The 17,975-nt window shown below is 39.2% G+C and overlaps 1 protein-coding gene across 1 annotated transcript; it reads left to right on the top strand.

Moving 5' to 3' along the window:
- Positions 1–1,047: 1,047 nt before the first annotated feature.
- LOC149846672 (ubiquitin carboxyl-terminal hydrolase 4-like) lies at positions 1,048–17,375 on the top strand. The gene is made up of 6 exons (XM_089996488.1): positions 1,048–1,497; positions 11,254–11,370; positions 14,066–14,164; positions 14,248–14,436; positions 14,555–14,736; positions 16,730–17,375. The coding sequence occupies exons 1-6, from the start codon at positions 1,375–1,377 to the stop codon at positions 17,127–17,129; spliced, it is 1,110 nt and encodes a 369-aa protein (XP_089852614.1). The 5' UTR covers positions 1,048–1,374; the 3' UTR covers positions 17,130–17,375.
- The last annotated feature ends 600 nt before the right edge of the window (positions 17,376–17,975 follow it).

Here is a 17,975-nt window from a genome sequence, read left to right as displayed (position 1 = left end):
GTCTCCTATTTCAAATACTAAACTTTTGAATTAAATAGTTAGATGGTTAGGTTGCTCTATCATAACCAAATGGTCTTGAGTTCCAATCTCAGCATAGGCCTCGGGGGCAGGGGTCCTAGCCTCAGAGTTTTACCCAGCTGGCACGATGACCGCAGGTATGGCAGGTTGAGCCAGCGCGACCAGGTTTTCATGCTGGGTGCGGTCTCTTTGAGTTATAAAAAAAAAATCTCACGGAAATTAAAACAAAAAAGCACAATAATAAACCTGAATACGTGCTCACTTCCTTCTTAACCTAAAATTAAACACATTCATGAAACCATTAACCTCAAATATGAAAATTTCAACACACAAGTCAATGGCCAATCTGGCCATTACCAACCCCAACATGTAGGAGTGTTGACGGGTCGGGTTTAGTTCAGACTCAAGTAGGTCTGAACCCAGATCTGACTTTGAGGTGCGGGTACTCACACTGGGTTCGGACTTGGGTTTGATCGGGTCTACCATAAGGAAAACCATACCCAGGTCTTATAAGGATTGCATGAACCAAACCCAATATATACCTTGTAAAATAATATATTTTTTATCTATTTTACATTGAAAAATCACAGATCTTAATCGAAACTTGAATCTGGTATGAAATTTCACAAACCATACTCGACTTCGTATACCCAGATTCTAATTCAACCTTCTTATTTATCACCAAACCCTGACCCTATAAGGTTTGATATGGGTTGGGTCTGGGTCAAACCCAGCCCATTAACACCCCTACCAACATCCCAACTCCCAAACATAAGCCTTTTAGCGCACAAAGAATTTGGTATTTTGCTAGAAGAATATCCCAATTTCCAATTCCCAAATACTCAAACGAGGAAGCTTTGCAATACCACATAAAACCATCCATTTCTGTCCCCTCCCATACCCAATTCACACATCACCCAAAGAAATTAAAATGCATAAACCACTTCATACACAATACATACATGAGCAAAATAGGTTGAATGGAGAGGCTGTTCCTTTTTAACCACTGCACATATTTGCAGCAGAGACAGCACATGCTGCAGAGCTGTTATAACTCATGAGATGAGAGACACAATTCACACATCACACCAATTCGTTTGATGGTCAACCGGAAAGCTGTGAAGGAAGAGCAGATCAGATTCAGAGACATCCCCTTTCTCATTCCAAAGAGAAGTTATCATCTTCGCTGAACCTGCCTTCTGTTTCCTTATATTGATTTGAACTCCCCTCTGTTTAGAGAGAGAGAGAGAGAGAGAGAGAGAGAGAGAGAGGTTCATGGAGGAAACAGAAGGGGTGAGGATTGGGTGAGAGAGGAGAGGGATTCGAGCATCAGAAGGGCGTCTGGTTTATGCTTTCATGGTCATGGGAGCCGCGGGGTCGAAGCTAGAGAAGGCTTTGGGCGATCAGTTTCCAGAGGGGGAGAGGTACTTCGGCCTCGAGAATTTCGGCAACACTTGTTACTGCAACAGCGTTCTGCAGGTTCTTCCCTTCACTCCCAACCTTCCGTCTTGAACCAATTTATTGTTTTTCTTCCCCTCATCCAATTGGAATCCCCAAATATTCGCTTGGCTTCCTGATTTTGCTATCGAATCATGTGATTTCCCGAATGTGGTATCCCGGTATTACGTTGTTTCGATACAGTTCTTAGAGTTTTACTTGTTTTCGCCATCTTGGTAGTCGTTAAGAATTCGCGGGTTTCGGTCCAAATTGCATTTGTTGATTTCTTATAATGATTTCAGTCGTGGGTTTTTGAGGGGCGCCCTAGAATTGTTGGTTCCAGGCATGATGCGGAGACATTTGCGTGCGCTCTAAGTATTTGCTTTTAGAATTCAACCATTGGATGGTTGTTTTTGAATCTCAAATGTGCGGTTTGTGGTTGGGATTGATCGAACAAAAGGAAGGGGATCGCCGTTTCTTTGTCAAGAAGATGGAATGAATCCTCTCTGAAACTGGTATATCAGGATGTAGCCTTTTCTGTGGAGAGTATGGATGGAAGGTCCATGCTGATTATGTACTATTGTGGTGTTTGGTTTTGTTCTGAAATGGTCTTCTGGACGGTGTTTGAAATCGTATTAGTGCACTATCGATGGCAATTTCACAATTTCATGATGAGATTTTTTGTAGTCCGAGGCTCGATTGCAGAAGATTGATCATATTCTATATTAGGTCAATCCATGTCAAGTGATTCAAGGAAGCAGATTAAGTCGTTGCAGTGTAATTTGGTTATTCATTAGAGAAAATAAGTGGTTTGTGGTGCAAATTGCCTATTAACATGCATTTGCTATGACCACTGTGGTCCAGGAAAATGCGTTCCATGGCTCCCACTTCCACTATTTTGTTCTTCTCCAAGTGATTCTATAGAAATGGAGCACAATTGCTATTGCTACCTATGGCAATGCTTTCTTTGTGAAATGAATTTCCTAATTTCCTTGGATTCTAGATACATGCATGTCCTCTTGGAACTGCATCAGAAGAATGGCTAGTTTTGACTTTTGTAATGCTTCGTGAGATGTTTTTCTTTGGATTCTCATTGCTTGCATGTCTTCCTTGAACTGTATCACAAGAATGTCTATCTTTGTCGTTTGTTTTCCTTTTGCTCTCCACTATTCTGTATCCTGCACCTGCCTGCTATTTTTCTTCTTTTAAATACTAAATGCTACCGAACCATTAACTGGATAGGTCTGCATGTAGTGGCAACAGATTCCTGCTTCCTGGACTTTTAACTTGTAACTTTTTTGATAGTTTTTTTTTTTAAGGTCATTTGGTATATAAACCTTGTTGCTGTAGGTGAAATTGTTAACCTTTGTGTTTGAAACTCTGCAACGGGTGATCTTATACAAGTTCTCAGAAAGCATGAAGAAAATAACATACTGAAGGACAGGTTTCTGTTTTCAGCACTTGTCAGGTTGTTTGCAAGTGTTCATAATTGACTTCTCGGGCATGAAATACATAGGGATATTGGGTTTGATGAACTATTCCTGGGCTGGGCTTTATACCTTCCTGCTCGTAACTTTTTTGTTTTTTCAATTCAAGTACCAATGGTTCAGTTGATGTATTCATTTATTTAATTATTTTAGAGCAAAATGGGCATTTTTTTCTGGAAAATGGATATACTTCATTATTTTTCTTGTATTGGATCTTACCATCTGAAATTTGGTCCTCTCATCGTTTATGCTTTTCTACTCCGTTTTTAACTGCGGTTGGATCAGGAGTTGGTATCTTGTCATCCCATCCTGTCCTCTTTTTCCCCATAAAATATTTGAATAAGTCTTTTTTTCTTTTTAATCTTAAAAAGATTGTTTCATGGCCAAGGCATGTCCATTTGGCAGTCTTTGAGTTCTTGCTATTAATGAATCAATGCTCATCAGCAGACAGTACTGTTTGTATTATTTGACAGTCCAAGTGATATGGTTAATATGACATGGAACATATGCAACAAACTCATACCATTGAAAGATCGCTCACAAGGAGAGTAGGTCGATATCTCTGCTTTTAGCTTAATCATAGTGATGGTCATGCAACACCTGTGTGGATTTGTAAGAGAGTTGGTTGGGGTACCTATACGGCCATATGTGATTGGTTCTGCCTGCAGACATCTTATTGTGTTTGACATAAAGTTGGCAACCATAGATGATTCTTTTAATCTCAGTCACCTTTTCTCTGCTTGTAGTGATGAAATGGTTTCACAATTTTTTCTTACTGCTTGGGTGAACCTGTTGCTCATACCCAATTTGTGCTTCCTATTTGTTTAGACATGCTTAAATTCAGCCACCAATAGCAAGTCCGGCGAGCCTTGAAAAATGTTTTTATTGGTGCTTTCTTTTCATTTGTTTTTTTTATAACATCATGGTCGTAACAGGTGTGATTTGCTGATTTTGATCATCCAAGATTAAAGTTCACCTTGTCTACATTTGGGAGAATTAGCATACATGACAACAATAGTAGTGATATTAGCAAGCATAGGTTCAGAACCCTGCTTCATTTCAGAAGCCTCTCCTCTGAACTTTAGTGCATCAACCATCAAATTGCGTCTTCTCCTTTGGTGCTAATTTTAATGAAATGATTGGAGCATCTTATGGCATAAGTTCAGGAATTATTGGAAATTTAACACCTGGTTTGTTGTAGTGAAGTTTGTCAACTATTTGATAGATTAGTATAAGTGTTGCTTTTCTGATTGGCAGCTGTGTTTTACTAGTTTGCAAGTTTATGCAAATATCATGAAAAGTGTCACACATGTTGCATGGACTTGTTAATTAACTCATAGTTACTGTCACCATAGAGCACAATGGTTGAAGTTGAACTATTGTGAGAGAAAGAGAATCATTTTATTGAAGTAATGAAAGAGGAGAGATGACAAGGACTCACCTGTAGAATGAAGTCTGACACAACAGAGGCACTTGGACTGATCCTAGCATTACCAATTCAAGATATTTGATTTCAGCTATTTGTTTATTGTGCACAAAAGTACATTATCCCGAGTCCTTACATGAACTGAAAGAGCCCACTATGTTGGTATTAAAAAGTCTGAGATTTATTTCTAGCCTAGTTGGCAACCGAGCTTCTATGTGTCAAACTCTAACTGAAGTTCAGGCGCCTCATGTCATAGACTTAGTTCAATCAATCAACCCATTTCATCTTATTATAAAATTCTGAGTTGGGACAAGGGGTAGACACTGAAAGAATGAAACCCTAATCTACGATGAGAGAAGAGAAGAGAGGGAGAGAGAAATTTCCAGCTGACAGGAGGGTTCAGTCCATCGTGACTGCCCTCTCATTCTATTTAACATAAAGTGTAAACATTAGGGTACGAAAATACCCTTTTACAAAATAATAATTTACAATACATGAACTGGATCTGGACCTGATCCATTATACAAATGGATCGGGTCAGACATACAATGAAGATAATAATGTCTTCTTTTCAGCCTCCCTCAAGTTGTGCATGGTGTTGGACCATGAACAACTTGTTCTTCAAAAACCAAAATCTATCCTTTGTTAACCCTTTAGTGAGGATATCAGCAACTTGTTCTTTTGTTGACACATACATGGGCTCAATCTCTTTGTCTTCAACCTTTTTCCTGATAAAATGTTGATCTATTTCAATGTGCTTTGCTCGACTATGGTGAATGGGATTGAATGACATGTTGATGGCACTTTGATTGTCACATAGCAACAGTGATCGAACAATCGGCTCTCCCATTTCAGTCAGAAGATGTCTTATCCATGTACCCTCGGCCGTGGCAGTGGCCATTGATCTGTATTCGGCTTCAGTGCTCGATCTAGCAACCACCTTTTGTTTTCTACTGCTCCAGGATACCAAGTTTGGCCCAATGAAGCTACAATAACCAGATACTGATCGTCGTTCGTCTGGATCCCCCGCCCAATCAGCATCAGCATAAGTAATAATCTCATGGCCCCCACCTGGATCTAATTCTTCCTTGCCTTTGTATACCAGCCCATCGCCCACTGTACCCTTTAGGTAGCGAAGTATACGTTTGACTGCCTCCATATGTGACACACGAGGTTCATGCATAAACTGGGATACCTGATTAACCGAATACACTATGTCAGGTCTAGTAAAAGTCAGGTATTGCAACATGCCAACTAAACTGCGATACTTAGTGGGATCTCCATATATATCCCCTTCTTGCGAACTCAATTTCTGATGAATGACACTTGGAGTTGTTAACGGCTTACAATCTGTCATGCCTGCTCTGCCGAGAATGTCCAGCGTATATTTGTGTTGAGTAAGGGTAAGTGTATCATTCTTGTTATCAACTTCTACCCCAAGAAAATATCGCAGCTCTCCCAAATCTTTCATCTTAAATCTCTGATTTAATAACTTCTTCACCTACTCAATGTGGCTTTTACAATTCCCTGTGATGATGATATCATCTACATATATCAACAGAAGAGTAGTAACTCCTTGTTCATTGTGAATGAATAATGAGTGATCCAGAAGAGACCTAGAAAAGCCATGCCGTTGTATTTCTAGAGAAAAACTGTCGAACCAGGAACGAGAAGCTTGTTTCGAACCATAGAGTGCTCTCTTTAATTTGCATACATATTTTTTGGCGTCTCGTTCTGCATATCCAGTGGGTTGTTCCATGTAGACCTCTTCTTTTAAATCCCCGTGCAGAAAAGCATTTTTCACATCCAGCTGGCTCAATGTCCATCCATGTTTAATGGCTAGACTCAACACAATACGAATAGTCCCCATCTTGACAACAGGACTAAAAGTTTCATCAAAGTCTTGGCCTTCCTCTTGTGTGAATCCCTTGGCTACCAGTCGAGCCTTGTACCTTTCGATGCTCCCATCTGGTTTATATTTTATCTTGTACACCCATTTTGACCCAACTACATTTCTGTTCAGTGGTCTAGGCACAATCTCCCATGTGCCACATTCATGTAAGGCCTCCATTTCTTCATTCATTGCTTCTACCCATCTTCTAGAGCTCGCAGCTTGATAGAACATAAGAGGCTCATCCTCTTTACTTATGGATGTCAAGAATAACTGAAAATCCATTGAAAATTTTTTATAACTTACCCACCTGTCAAGTGGATGTCGAATCCGTGAAGATCTTCTGATATCCGTGTTCGAACAAGAAGTGAATGAGGGCTCTTTCTCTCGCCGAGTGTACACAATTCCCTTATACCTTGTTGGCTCCAAGTCATATGTGACAGTTTCCTCCGTTTGAGTCTCATTGGCTGAATCCTCATGTGGCTCATTCTGACTGCAATTTTTTGGACATTCTACTGTGCCATTGGAGAAGAGTTCTGAATTTAACCATGGGTAGTATACCTCAATGCTGGAGCTTGAGTTATCAGTATCCACCATAGTTGAATTATTATCCTGATCAGCAAAGTTCATTTCATCGAAAATAACATTCCTTGATATTTTGACACGCTTACTCAGGGGATCATAACACCTGTACCCTTTGTAATCTTCGGCATATCCTATAAACCTGCATTTCAAAGCTTTATCTTGGAACTTGTGCCTGAGTGAGCTATCAATGTGCACATAACAAACAGACCCAAACACACGTAATTCATGATAATCAGGTTGTATGCCAAAAAGAGAGAAGTATGGTGACTTATTTTCTAAGATATTCATGGGCAAGCGATTTATCACATGAACTGTGGAGTGGAAGGCCTCAGTCCATAATGATGTAGGGAGATTGCTCCCGTGCATCATGCTCATTGCAGTCTCAACAATATGTCGATGCTTCCTCTCAGCAATCCCATTTTGTTGAGGTGTATGAGGGCAAGACACTCTTCTCTTTATCCCATTATGTTGAAGAAAATTAACAAAGTCACTCGAGGAGAATTCACCTCCTCCATCACACTGGAAATTAAGAATGTTGGTAGAGAAATGATTTTGAACGAAAGAGTAGAATTTCTGGAACAATCCAAAAACTTCTGATTTGTGCTTCATAAAGAATATCCAAGTATAACGTGAATAACTATCAACGAAAATAAGATAGTATTTACTGCCAGAAAAAAAAGTAATTGGAGCAGGACCCCAGACATCTGAACAAATGACCTCAAATGGCCTTGAAGCTCTTTTATTAATGGAAGCAAAAGGTAGGACATGACTCTTACATAGATGACAGCTAGAACATTTTGTATCAACGACTTCTGAACTCAGACTGGACTTAGGAATAAGATTATTCATGACAAGTTTTTCAATAAAATGGCGACCACAATGGCCAAGACGACTATGCCAAAGTCTTGGCTTATTACTTTCAGAAACATTAAATAAAAAATCAGAATCAAAGACTTGGTGAGGCTTCAAGGATGAATAGTTGGGATGAATGAAGGAAGGATCTTCTTGGAAGATGTACATGTTGCCCCATCGTTTTCCTTCAGCGAATGTCCTCCTCGTGCGAAGATCCTTGACATAAACAGAAGATGGAGTAAATTCAACTGAAGCATTTGCATCATCAACAAGCTTTGAGACAAAAACAATGTTCTTTTGAATATTAGGAGCATGGATGACACTTGGAAGTTTAAGAGAGGAATTTGACATGTGTATAATGGCATTTCCAGTATGTGAGATGGCATGATGTGATCCATCTCCTGTGACAATGCTATTCTTTCCAACATAAGGTGTAAGAGTCAAGAGTTTACCTACATCACCTGTAACATGAGTAGCTGCTCCAGAGTCGACATACCAAGTTCCTTTGTCATTTTGTTTCATATTCAATCCTGCCAAGGCTGCCAACAACAACTCTTTTACTTCTCCATCCTTTCTAGCCTCTGCTTGTGGAGCTTTCCCTTTGTTTTGAGGATTAAACCAACAGTTCGCTTTAATGTGCCCTTTGTTGTTGCATAGGAAACAGGTGGGAATGGGTCTTTGTCCCTGAACATTGGGTGTTGGAAGTATGCCACGATCTCCATAGTTATTTCTCCCTTGTCCTCCTTTTCCTCGAAAAGAACTTCCTCTACCTCGACCATAACTCATTCTCATAGCCAACACATCTTGTGTTCCGGAATTCCCATGAAAGGCTTCAGAGGAACCTTTCAGATTCATCTCATATTGCAACAGTTTTGCACGAAGATCTTCAAACTTTGGAAGTTCTGGTAAGCATAGTAAGGTTGTCGTCATAACATGATAATCTGGCCCCAATCCACTCAAGGTTTGTTGTACTTTATCTTTTTCACTGACAAGACACCCAATAACCGCCAACTGATCTGTGATGCCTTTCATTTTATTCAGGTATTCCATAATAGGCATGAAATCTTTCTTCAGCATTTGAAATTCTCGCTTAAGAAACATAATTCTTGCCTCAGAAATTTGTGAATATGTTTGAACTAACATATCCCACAGTTCCTTTGCCGAACAATCATCAGGAAGAGCAATAAGAACCTCCTGTGAAAGAGTTGAAGTGATATATGCCACTAGCGATTGATCTCTCTTCATCCAAGCAACATATTCTGGATTCCTGTGAAGAACAACAGATTGTTCGCCTTTATCGTCCACTTTTTCTTGCGAGAGAAATTCTGGAGGCGGTGGGACCGATCCATCCAGATGACCAGAAAGGTCCTGACTTTTTATAAACGGAATAATCTGTCTTTTCCAGGTCAAGAAATTACAGTTATTCAATTTTTCAGAGACTAGTTGACCAAGAAAACTTGAGGACAGGCATGATTGCCCGTGAGTAAATTCCATTTGATGAATATGCTTGAACTGACACTTAGGTATGAAGAACAAAGAACTCGGCTAACAGAAAAGACAGATAAGATATGACAGATGGCTAACAATGATTAGCAGTGATTAACAGGAAAAACAGCAGAAAGGAAAAGGAAATCACAGATCAAGAGATTAAATGTAGGAAAAACAACAGGAAAACAACAGGGATTAAACCTGATGAACCTGATTTCACAAAGAAGCAATCACGGCTGAAAAGAAAACACAGATTGATGCTGTAACACACGGCTGAAAGAAATCACAGATTTTCTTCACACAGATTCACGCTAGGTATTTGAGGGCCACAATACCACACAGATTCACAGAGATTTACCACACAGATTCAAATCACGGCACACAGATTCACGCTGGGATTCACGGCTGATAAGTTCACTCTGCTGACGCTGGTGGATTCACGCTGGGATTTGCTCACGCAAACTCAGGCTGGGTTTTCTTCACGCAGACGCAGATTCACGCAGATGGACTTTCTTCACGCAGGCTGGGCTTTCTTTCTTCAAGCAGGCTGAAATCACGCTGATTCACGACCAGACATTCTTCACTGGGTATTTACGCTGGGTATTCACACCCAGATTCACGCAGATGGCTGATGCAGATCCACGTTGATGCAGATCCACGCTGATGCAGATCCACGCTGATGCACACGCTGTGCTTTCTTCACGCAGATTCACGCAGATCCACGCCTTGCTTTCTTCACGCAGATTCACGCAGATCCACGCCCTGCTCTGATACCATGAAAGAATGAAACCCTAATCTACGATGAGAGAAGTGAAGAGAGGGAGAGAGAAATTTCCAGCTGACAGGAGGGTTCAGTCCATCGTGACTGCCCTCTCATTCTATTTAACATAAAGTGTAAACATTAGGGTACGAAAATACCCTTTTACAAAATAATAATTTACAATACATGAACTGGATCTGGACCTGATCCATTATACAAATGGATCGGGTCAGACATACAATGAAGATAATAATGTCTGTTTGCTGGGTCAACCTCAGATTGGACCTTTTTTGACATGTTGGAAAAACATACTTTAGATGGCTGGGCTTGCTAAATGATTGGGCCTGGCCTTGTCCCCAGTGCTGTCAGGATTGGTCATCAAGATAGGCCTAGGTCTAACTGATTTGACCAGACAGGGCCTGTTACTTGTGCAGGTTGAGTTTGTTTGGCTGTTACTATTTCCTAGTTCAAAACCCAACACTGTGTTAGGGAGAGGCCTTGCTTTTATCGGTCTTGAGCTTCCATTGATCAGCTGAATCCTAGACAAAGGTAGGCTGTTAGCTATTAACAACCCATGTTTGTGGCTCTCTCTCCTCATTTAGTGGGAAATACTTGTTCTGTTTTGTTTGACATATTTGACTATTTAATGTGCTTAAGTTATAGAAAGTCTGTCAACTGCATTTTTAGGATGGTAAAAGTAGTAGCTGTTTGTTTGGTCAATGACTGATTTGTGCCATCATCATCTTGGTAAAAGGTTTTCGCTTGGCAACCAACTTTTAATTTGTCAGTATCGGCACACTTCTATGGTGGACCACTAAACTGTTTTTGGGCAGCCCTGTCAGGATCAAAGGTCAAGAGTAACCACTAATCTCTGGAGGGAAGGCTTTACAGCTGAAAGTTACAAACTGCTAGTTGTCTACCTAGCATAGGCAGTACCCATTTTCCTTGTTTTGTTATCCAACCATCACTGAGTACCATGTTTTGTTATCCAACCATCCAATGTCATTCTTTCTTCTTCCAGTTAAGAAGCATATGTACTACCTGAACAATTTATCTGGTATTCCTGTCTAAATGTCTATAACAAACATGCGTTTGAGTTTGTAACAATGTTTATTTTAGTGTATAATTTTTTTTTCCTGATTTACACTGCTGAGATGGTTATGTGTAATTTTGCCTTATCTCCTTTAATCAGCAACTGTCTAACTGTGAAATGGTTGAATTGTGACACACTTTGGTTGTGTATATACATGTTCTTTTTATGTATGATATTCTGTAAGAACAAGAAATTCAACTTTATTTTGTGGTACAGGCATTGTACTTTTGTGTACCATTCCGTGAGCAGTTGTTAGAGCACTATGCTAACAATAAGAATATTGGAGATGCAGAGGAGAATCTGTTGACATGCTTGGCAGATTTATTTACACAGGTACAAGTCTAGTGGGTGATTAGTTGCATTATTATTCAATAACCAGCATTCTGTTTCATCTCTTCCTGAGATTTATATGTACTAATTTAAATTTTATGTTTTTGGTTTCTGTTTCAGTATTTTTGGGGTTTTTTTTTGAGGGAGGGGAAATTCCTGATAAAGTATAACCATAGAAATCATCTTAACACATGACTCACGTTTAAAGTTCCAGCTTTGTATGGAGAACAATAAGTCTGATATTTTCAAATCATTTCATAAGTTTTAGCCCTTCTTGTGTTTAAAATGTGGAAGTTACTAAACAAGACTGGAAACATTTGCAAAATATGGTATTTGTTTTCAAAATGTGGAAACATTTGCAAAATATGTCTAGTGGGTAATTAGTTAACCTTGGTATTGTTTGCAGTTCGGAGTCCGGACTTTGGACATTCCCTGTATTAAGCATTTTAAAGGTCAACTGCATGACATTGGCATATGGCTGCTTGGAGTCACCCAATCTGCTTTGCATGATATACACTACCTCTATTGATGGTTGTTTCTGGTGTGAATGTTCTCTGTTATATCAGCATTTCAAATAACTGCATGACATCATGACCCAACTGATGGGACCTATCAAAAACATTCTGTATGATGTGGCAATTTATATTTTAGAAGCCCTATTTTTACTCTATTCACTTCTATTAAAAGTAAACAAGAAAGAAAAAGGATACTATCAAAAGCTACCCACCCCCTCCTCCCTCCCCTGGCCCATGCACATGAAGTCCCTAACAACTACCCCCAGAAGAAAAAAGAATAGCAAAGTATATGCTGTTTCTATACCCAATAAATCTTACAACTCAAAAGCATACTCAATTTTCCTTCACTCATCCAAATGCATAGACATCCTTCGTGTCATAGTATCATCACTTTAAAGTTTTAAACCATGAAAATGATTAATCATTACCTGTTTTATTATCCTCATTAGATTGTTATCTACCCATTTTACCCTCATAAACTCTCTCTCTTCTCTTTCTCTTTCATTGCATGTGTTGAAAAATGTTGGGTGTGTAGGTTCCTGCACCAAGTTATCCATGGAGAGAGAGAGAGAGAGAGAGAGAGAGAGAGAGAGAGAGAGAGAGAGAGAGAGAGAGAGAGAGAGAGAGAGATCCCACATAACATTGTTCTTGCACCAGATGTAGTTATGAGCTCTCATGTTCATCCAAATCGCACTCAGGGCGCTTGCAACTGGCTACTGGCTGGAATCAAACACAGTAAACTTGATTTAGTAGTAGGGGCTGGATCTTGTGGATTAGAGGACTTAGAACATATTCCTTTATTGTTTTTAATGTAAATATTGTTGACTTCATCTTAAGAAAACCTAGAGAAAATTGAAAAGAGAATTAAGATCAGTGTTCTCTTCAAGATGCAGGGAAAGAATATTAACCTACTTTAGTGCTTCCTGTATTACTTTGTTAAGCAAATATGTAATTCTCAACTCCTAACCTGGGACCAACCAACTAGTATGGTAATATGATCAATTGAGCTTTTGCTTCCAGAGTGCTACATATGAGACACATTAGAGGTGTTCATGATGGTTTTTGTTGTACTTTTTGTTTAAAATGGATTTCTTCGCCTACATTGAAGTTGATTTCTTTAATTGATTTTCTTATTATTTTATGTACTTTGTACTGCATATTCTATCTGGGATAGCATTTGCTACCCACGTGGGTAAGGAACCCCCTAGTTAGAAACTTAGAACTCATAGGAGGAGGTTGTTTTGATCATATCTGACCCCATGGACGTGTTCAACATGGTCAAAATAGTAGAAATCAATTCTTGAATCACAGTTTTTGGACATAAAAATATGTTTTTTTGAGGTTTGAAAATTTGGTACATTTTAGGCCGTTGATTTTTCAACCCTCATAAAATCTGACATATATGTCAGAAAAACATGATCCAAAGGTCAGTTTCTACTAAATATGTAGATCACATCTGGAGGGTCAGATATATAAAAAACTGAAAAAATTAAAAATATTACATTTTTTCACTAAATATGTAGATCACATCTGGAATGTTGGGCTGCCAAGAGACATCATATTCAAAAAATGAGTGTAGCTGAGATGCGTATGCTTAGATGGATGTGTGAAAATACAATAAAAGATAAGATTCGGAACAAGGAGATACGTAAGAAGGTAGGCGTTGCACCCATTGAAAATAAGATGAGAGAGAATCGTTTACGGTGGTTTGGACATATTCGGCGAAGGCCTAATGATGCTCCAGTTAGAAGGATGGAGAAATGGAAAAATATATTAGTTAAAAGAGGTCGGGGTAGGCCTAGGAAGACATGGATGGAGATGATAGGAAAGGATATGAATGCTTTGAGTTTGAACCTCACCGAGGACATGGCATTGGATAAAAATGATTGGAGGAGAAGGATTCATGTGGAAGACCCAGAATGATTTTCTTTTTTGGTTCATATCGCCGACCCCAATTGTTTTGGGATGAAGGCGTAGTTGTTGTTGTTTGTTGTTGTTGTGGGGTTCCTTACCTACAAGTGTAGCCAATATTATCCCATTCTATCCTGTGTGCCAAAATATGGGTTCTTACTTTGCAAATGGTACTCTATAAGTATAGTCAAGCCATTTGTTCAATTACTTATGTACTCTGTGCTGCACGTATGGTCTTTAGTGCCAAAAGTGGGTTCTTTAATTTGATGCAGATAAGCTCTCAGAAAAAGAAAACAGGCGTTATTGCTCCAAAGCGTTTTGTGCAAAGGGTGAAGAAAGAGAATGAGCTTTTCCGTAGTTACATGCATCAGGTATGGGTGTAATCTTAGATGATCCTGCAAACATTTCCCATCATTTCTGGAAGATGAATTAACTTCTTTCTGTTTTTGTGTAGGATGCACATGAATTCTTGAATTTTCTATTAAATGAGCTTGCTGACATCCTTGAGAAAGAGTTGAATGATGTGAAAGGGTCTCCAGGGACTTCATCACCATCAGAGAAGAGCACAAATGGACAGCAGAATGTTCAAGCTAACGGTGTTCATAAAGAGCCCCTGACTACATGGGTTCACAAAAATTTTCAGGTACTCGGCAGTTTCCATCACTCTAGCAACTTATTTGAGTAATTTATAGATTGTTAATTGTTCAAGATGTATGCTCTAAAAAGTGGGTGATGTTGGTGCCATTGTTTTTCCTTTACAGGGTATCCTCACCAATGAAACTAGATGCCTAAGGTGTGAAACAGTAACAGCAAGGGACGAGACATTTTTAGATTTGAGCCTTGATATCGAACAGAACAGTTCCATCACCAGTTGTCTAAAAAATTTCAGTTCTACTGAGACATTGAATGCTGAGGATAAATTCTTCTGTGATAAATGTTGCAGGTTCAGTGTTTTATATCACTCTTTAATCTTTCCTTAGGATCAACAAATGGAGTTATGTTTCATACTCATACTTTTGATGATCTTAATTTGGTGGAAGGTTTCACATATTTGTCATTTGCCATAAAACATGGGCAGTTGCTGGGAATGTTCGTGTTGTTGCATGACCAGGCAGTTCTGCAATTTTTTGAGCCGTTTGTCAACCTTTACCATTTATGAACCTCTTATTGGCCGTTTTCTCTTTTTTTCCTTTTATGATGGCATAAACCTAATAGTTGGCACATTTTTTATTGCCCAGCTTCCCCCCCCCCCCCCCGATAATCTTGATAAACTGTCTTCTATTTCTCTTGTTGGTTATTTTGGATGTCACTTTGCTCGAGAACTTACCTTTCTGAATCATTTTATATTATACACAAAATAAAACGAACACAATACTGGAATACACTGGTTGAAAACATCAGGTTCCTGTTCATTTTGAATCATAAGGAAAGCTGTTGTATGCGTCAATCAAATATTTTATTGACCAACAACCTAATGAGTGGAGGAAGAGTACTTTGGTGCCTTTATATAAGAATAAGGGTGATATACAAGATTGCACAAACTATCGTGGTATAAAACTCATGAGTCATACTATGAAACTTTGGGAGAGGGTGATTGAGTCTAGGTTGAGGAAGGTTGGCATGATATCGGAGAATCAATTTGGTTTTATGCCTGGAAGATCAACTATGGAAGCTATACATCTTCTTAGACAACTTATTGAAAGATAGAGAGAGGAACAAAGATTTGCATATGGTTTTTATTGATTTAGAGAAGGCATACGATAGAGTACCTAGGGACGTTCTCTGGTGGACAATGATGAAGAAAGGTGTTTCTCTCAAGTACATTAGTATAATTAAAGATATGTATGAAGGAGTAGTAACCAATGTCCGCACTTGTGGAGGGGTGACAACCAATTTTCCGATAACGGTTGGGTTACATCAAGGATCTGCTTTAAGCCCTTTCCTATTTGCGATAGTGATGGATGAGCTTACGAGATCAATTCAAGAAAATGTACCGTGGTGTATGTTGTTTGCTGATGATATTGTTTTGATTGATGAGTCTAGAGCTGGGGTTAATGCTAAGTTAGAATTATGGAGACAGACATTGGAAGCTAGAGGTTTTAAGTTGAGTAAGAGTAAGACTGAATATATGGAATGTCAGTTTAGTAAGCAACGAAGTAGTGATGGGAGTGTAGTGAAGCTTGGTGAGCAAGATATACCGGTGAATGATTATTTCAAATATTTGGGATCTATCATTCAAAAGTATGGAGAAATTGATGGAGATGTAAATCATAGGATAAAGGTTGGGTGGATGAAATGGAAAAGTGCTACTGGAGTGCTGTGCGATCGTAGAATGCCATTGCGGTTGAAGGGAAAGTTTTATAGGACGACTATTAGACCCGCTTTACTATATGGTACGGAATGTTGGGCTGCCAAGAGACATCATATTCAAAAAATGAGTGTAGCTGAGATGCGGATGCTTAGATGGATGTGTGGAAATACAATAAAAGATAAGATTCGGAACGAAGAGATACGTAAGAAGGTAGGTGTTGCACCCATTGAGAATAAGATGCGAGAGAATCGTTTACAGTGGTTTGGACATATTCGGCGAAGGCCTAATGATGCTCCAGTTAGAAGGTTGGAGAAATGGGAAAATATATTAGTTAAAAGAGGTAGGGGTAGGCCTAGGAAGACTTGGATGGAGATGATAGGAAAGGATATGAATGCTTTGAACCTCACCGAGGACATGGCGTTGGATAGAAATGATTGGAGGAAAAGGATTCATGTGGAAGACCCAAAATGAATTTCTTTTTTGGTTCATATCGCTGACCCCAATTGTTTTGGGATGAAGGCGTAGTTGTTGTTGTAGTCTTTTTGCCCTAGCCTCTACTCTTTTTTGCCTTTCGCTTTTTTGATTTTCTTGTTTTTAATTTAACCAGAATTCCCTTCCTCTGCAGCTTGCAGGAAGCACAGAAGAGGATGAAGATAAAGAAGCCCCCTCACATCCTCGTCATTCATTTGAAACGCTTCAAATATATCGAGCAGCTTGGCCGCTACAAAAAACTATCATACAGAGTTGTCTTTCCCCTGGAGTTAAAGCTCAGCAACACCATGGACGATGCAGACTCTGAGTATTCCTTGTTTGCTGTCGTTGTTCATGTCGGCAGTGGACCTAATCATGGTCATTATGTCAGCTTGGTGAAGAGCCACAACCATTGGCTTTTCTTTGACGATGAAAATGTGGAGATGCTAGATGAATCAGCTGTGCAGACGTTTTTTGGATCAGCTCAGGAGTACTCGAGCAACACCGATCATGGATACATCTTGTTTTATGAGAGGTTAGGTGGCAAGAGTTGAAGCGGTAGGATTTCCCCCAATGAATATGGTGGTTTTTCTTTGTTTCTTCTCTTTCTCCTTTTTGAAAGAGCCATTCTAAATGAGCTGTGTGAGTTGCGGAAGATTGCTGATTGCGATGTACAGTAGATGGTGGAAGCACGTTATCCTTTGCTTATTAGACAATAAAGGGAGTGTAAATGGTGGTTGAGATTCACAGATGCTTGTATTCTTCGATGCCAAGTATTTAATAGAAATGCAGTCGCTTCATCTCTCTCAATATCCAATAATATTTACAGAAAACATTATCTTCCATTTCTCAGTGCATGCATATCAAGCGAGTGTCAGTAATTGTACTTTAGCTATTGTCAGAATGCTTGGTGATGCCGTTTTGTTTTTGAGACTGATGGTTATGTGAGATAATTGCAGAAGAGGATTTCTCGAGTAGAGCTCTGTTCTTTATTCAATTGCTTTGTAAATGAAAAGCATTGTTCAGTTTACATAATTCACTTTTGACCAGGCAAACAAGAGTTATATAGCTATTTCTGGTTCACACTTTTTTCTTTTATATGAAAACATCTTGGGATTCTGGCTGGGGTTTTTAGGCTTTGTTTCCTCAGATGAATCTCATGCTCTTAGCATCTTTGAATGGGGATTTAGCATGTCACTTTTTATGTTTCTTTCTCGTCAGGACAGGCATTGCCTTGCTAGTAGCTACCATTTTCGAAGGATTGGTTGGTAGTGTAAGATCTCAGAGAAGAAGCACTATGGTAGAGGTGAATGCATTTATAGCTAGAAATACTTGGTGGATATGAATCCCATAAATGCTTCTCAGATCTGGTTGGAGTTTTTGTGGGTCTTGAGCCGTGC

This window comes from Nuphar pumila, chromosome 2 (assembly GCF_984573655.1).
Source record: "Nuphar pumila chromosome 2, dmNupPumi1.hap1.1, whole genome shotgun sequence".
In the NCBI taxonomy this organism is placed as follows: Eukaryota; Viridiplantae; Streptophyta; class Magnoliopsida; order Nymphaeales; family Nymphaeaceae; genus Nuphar; species Nuphar pumila.
Note: the sequence above shows the minus strand (reverse complement) of the source record. Positions and strands in the feature narration are given on the sequence as shown.

Coding starts and splice junctions, on each gene's coding strand:
- LOC149846672 (XM_089996488.1), top strand. CDS start 1,375: ATGGTCATGGGAGCCGCGGGGTCGAAGCTAGAGAAGGCTTTGGGCGAT. Junction 1,498..11,253: donor ACTGCAACAGCGTTCTGCAG/GTTCTTCCCTTC, acceptor TTTGTGGTACAG/GCATTGTACTTTTGTGTACC. Junction 14,437..14,554: donor GGGTTCACAAAAATTTTCAG/GTACTCGGCAGT, acceptor TTTCCTTTACAG/GGTATCCTCACCAATGAAAC.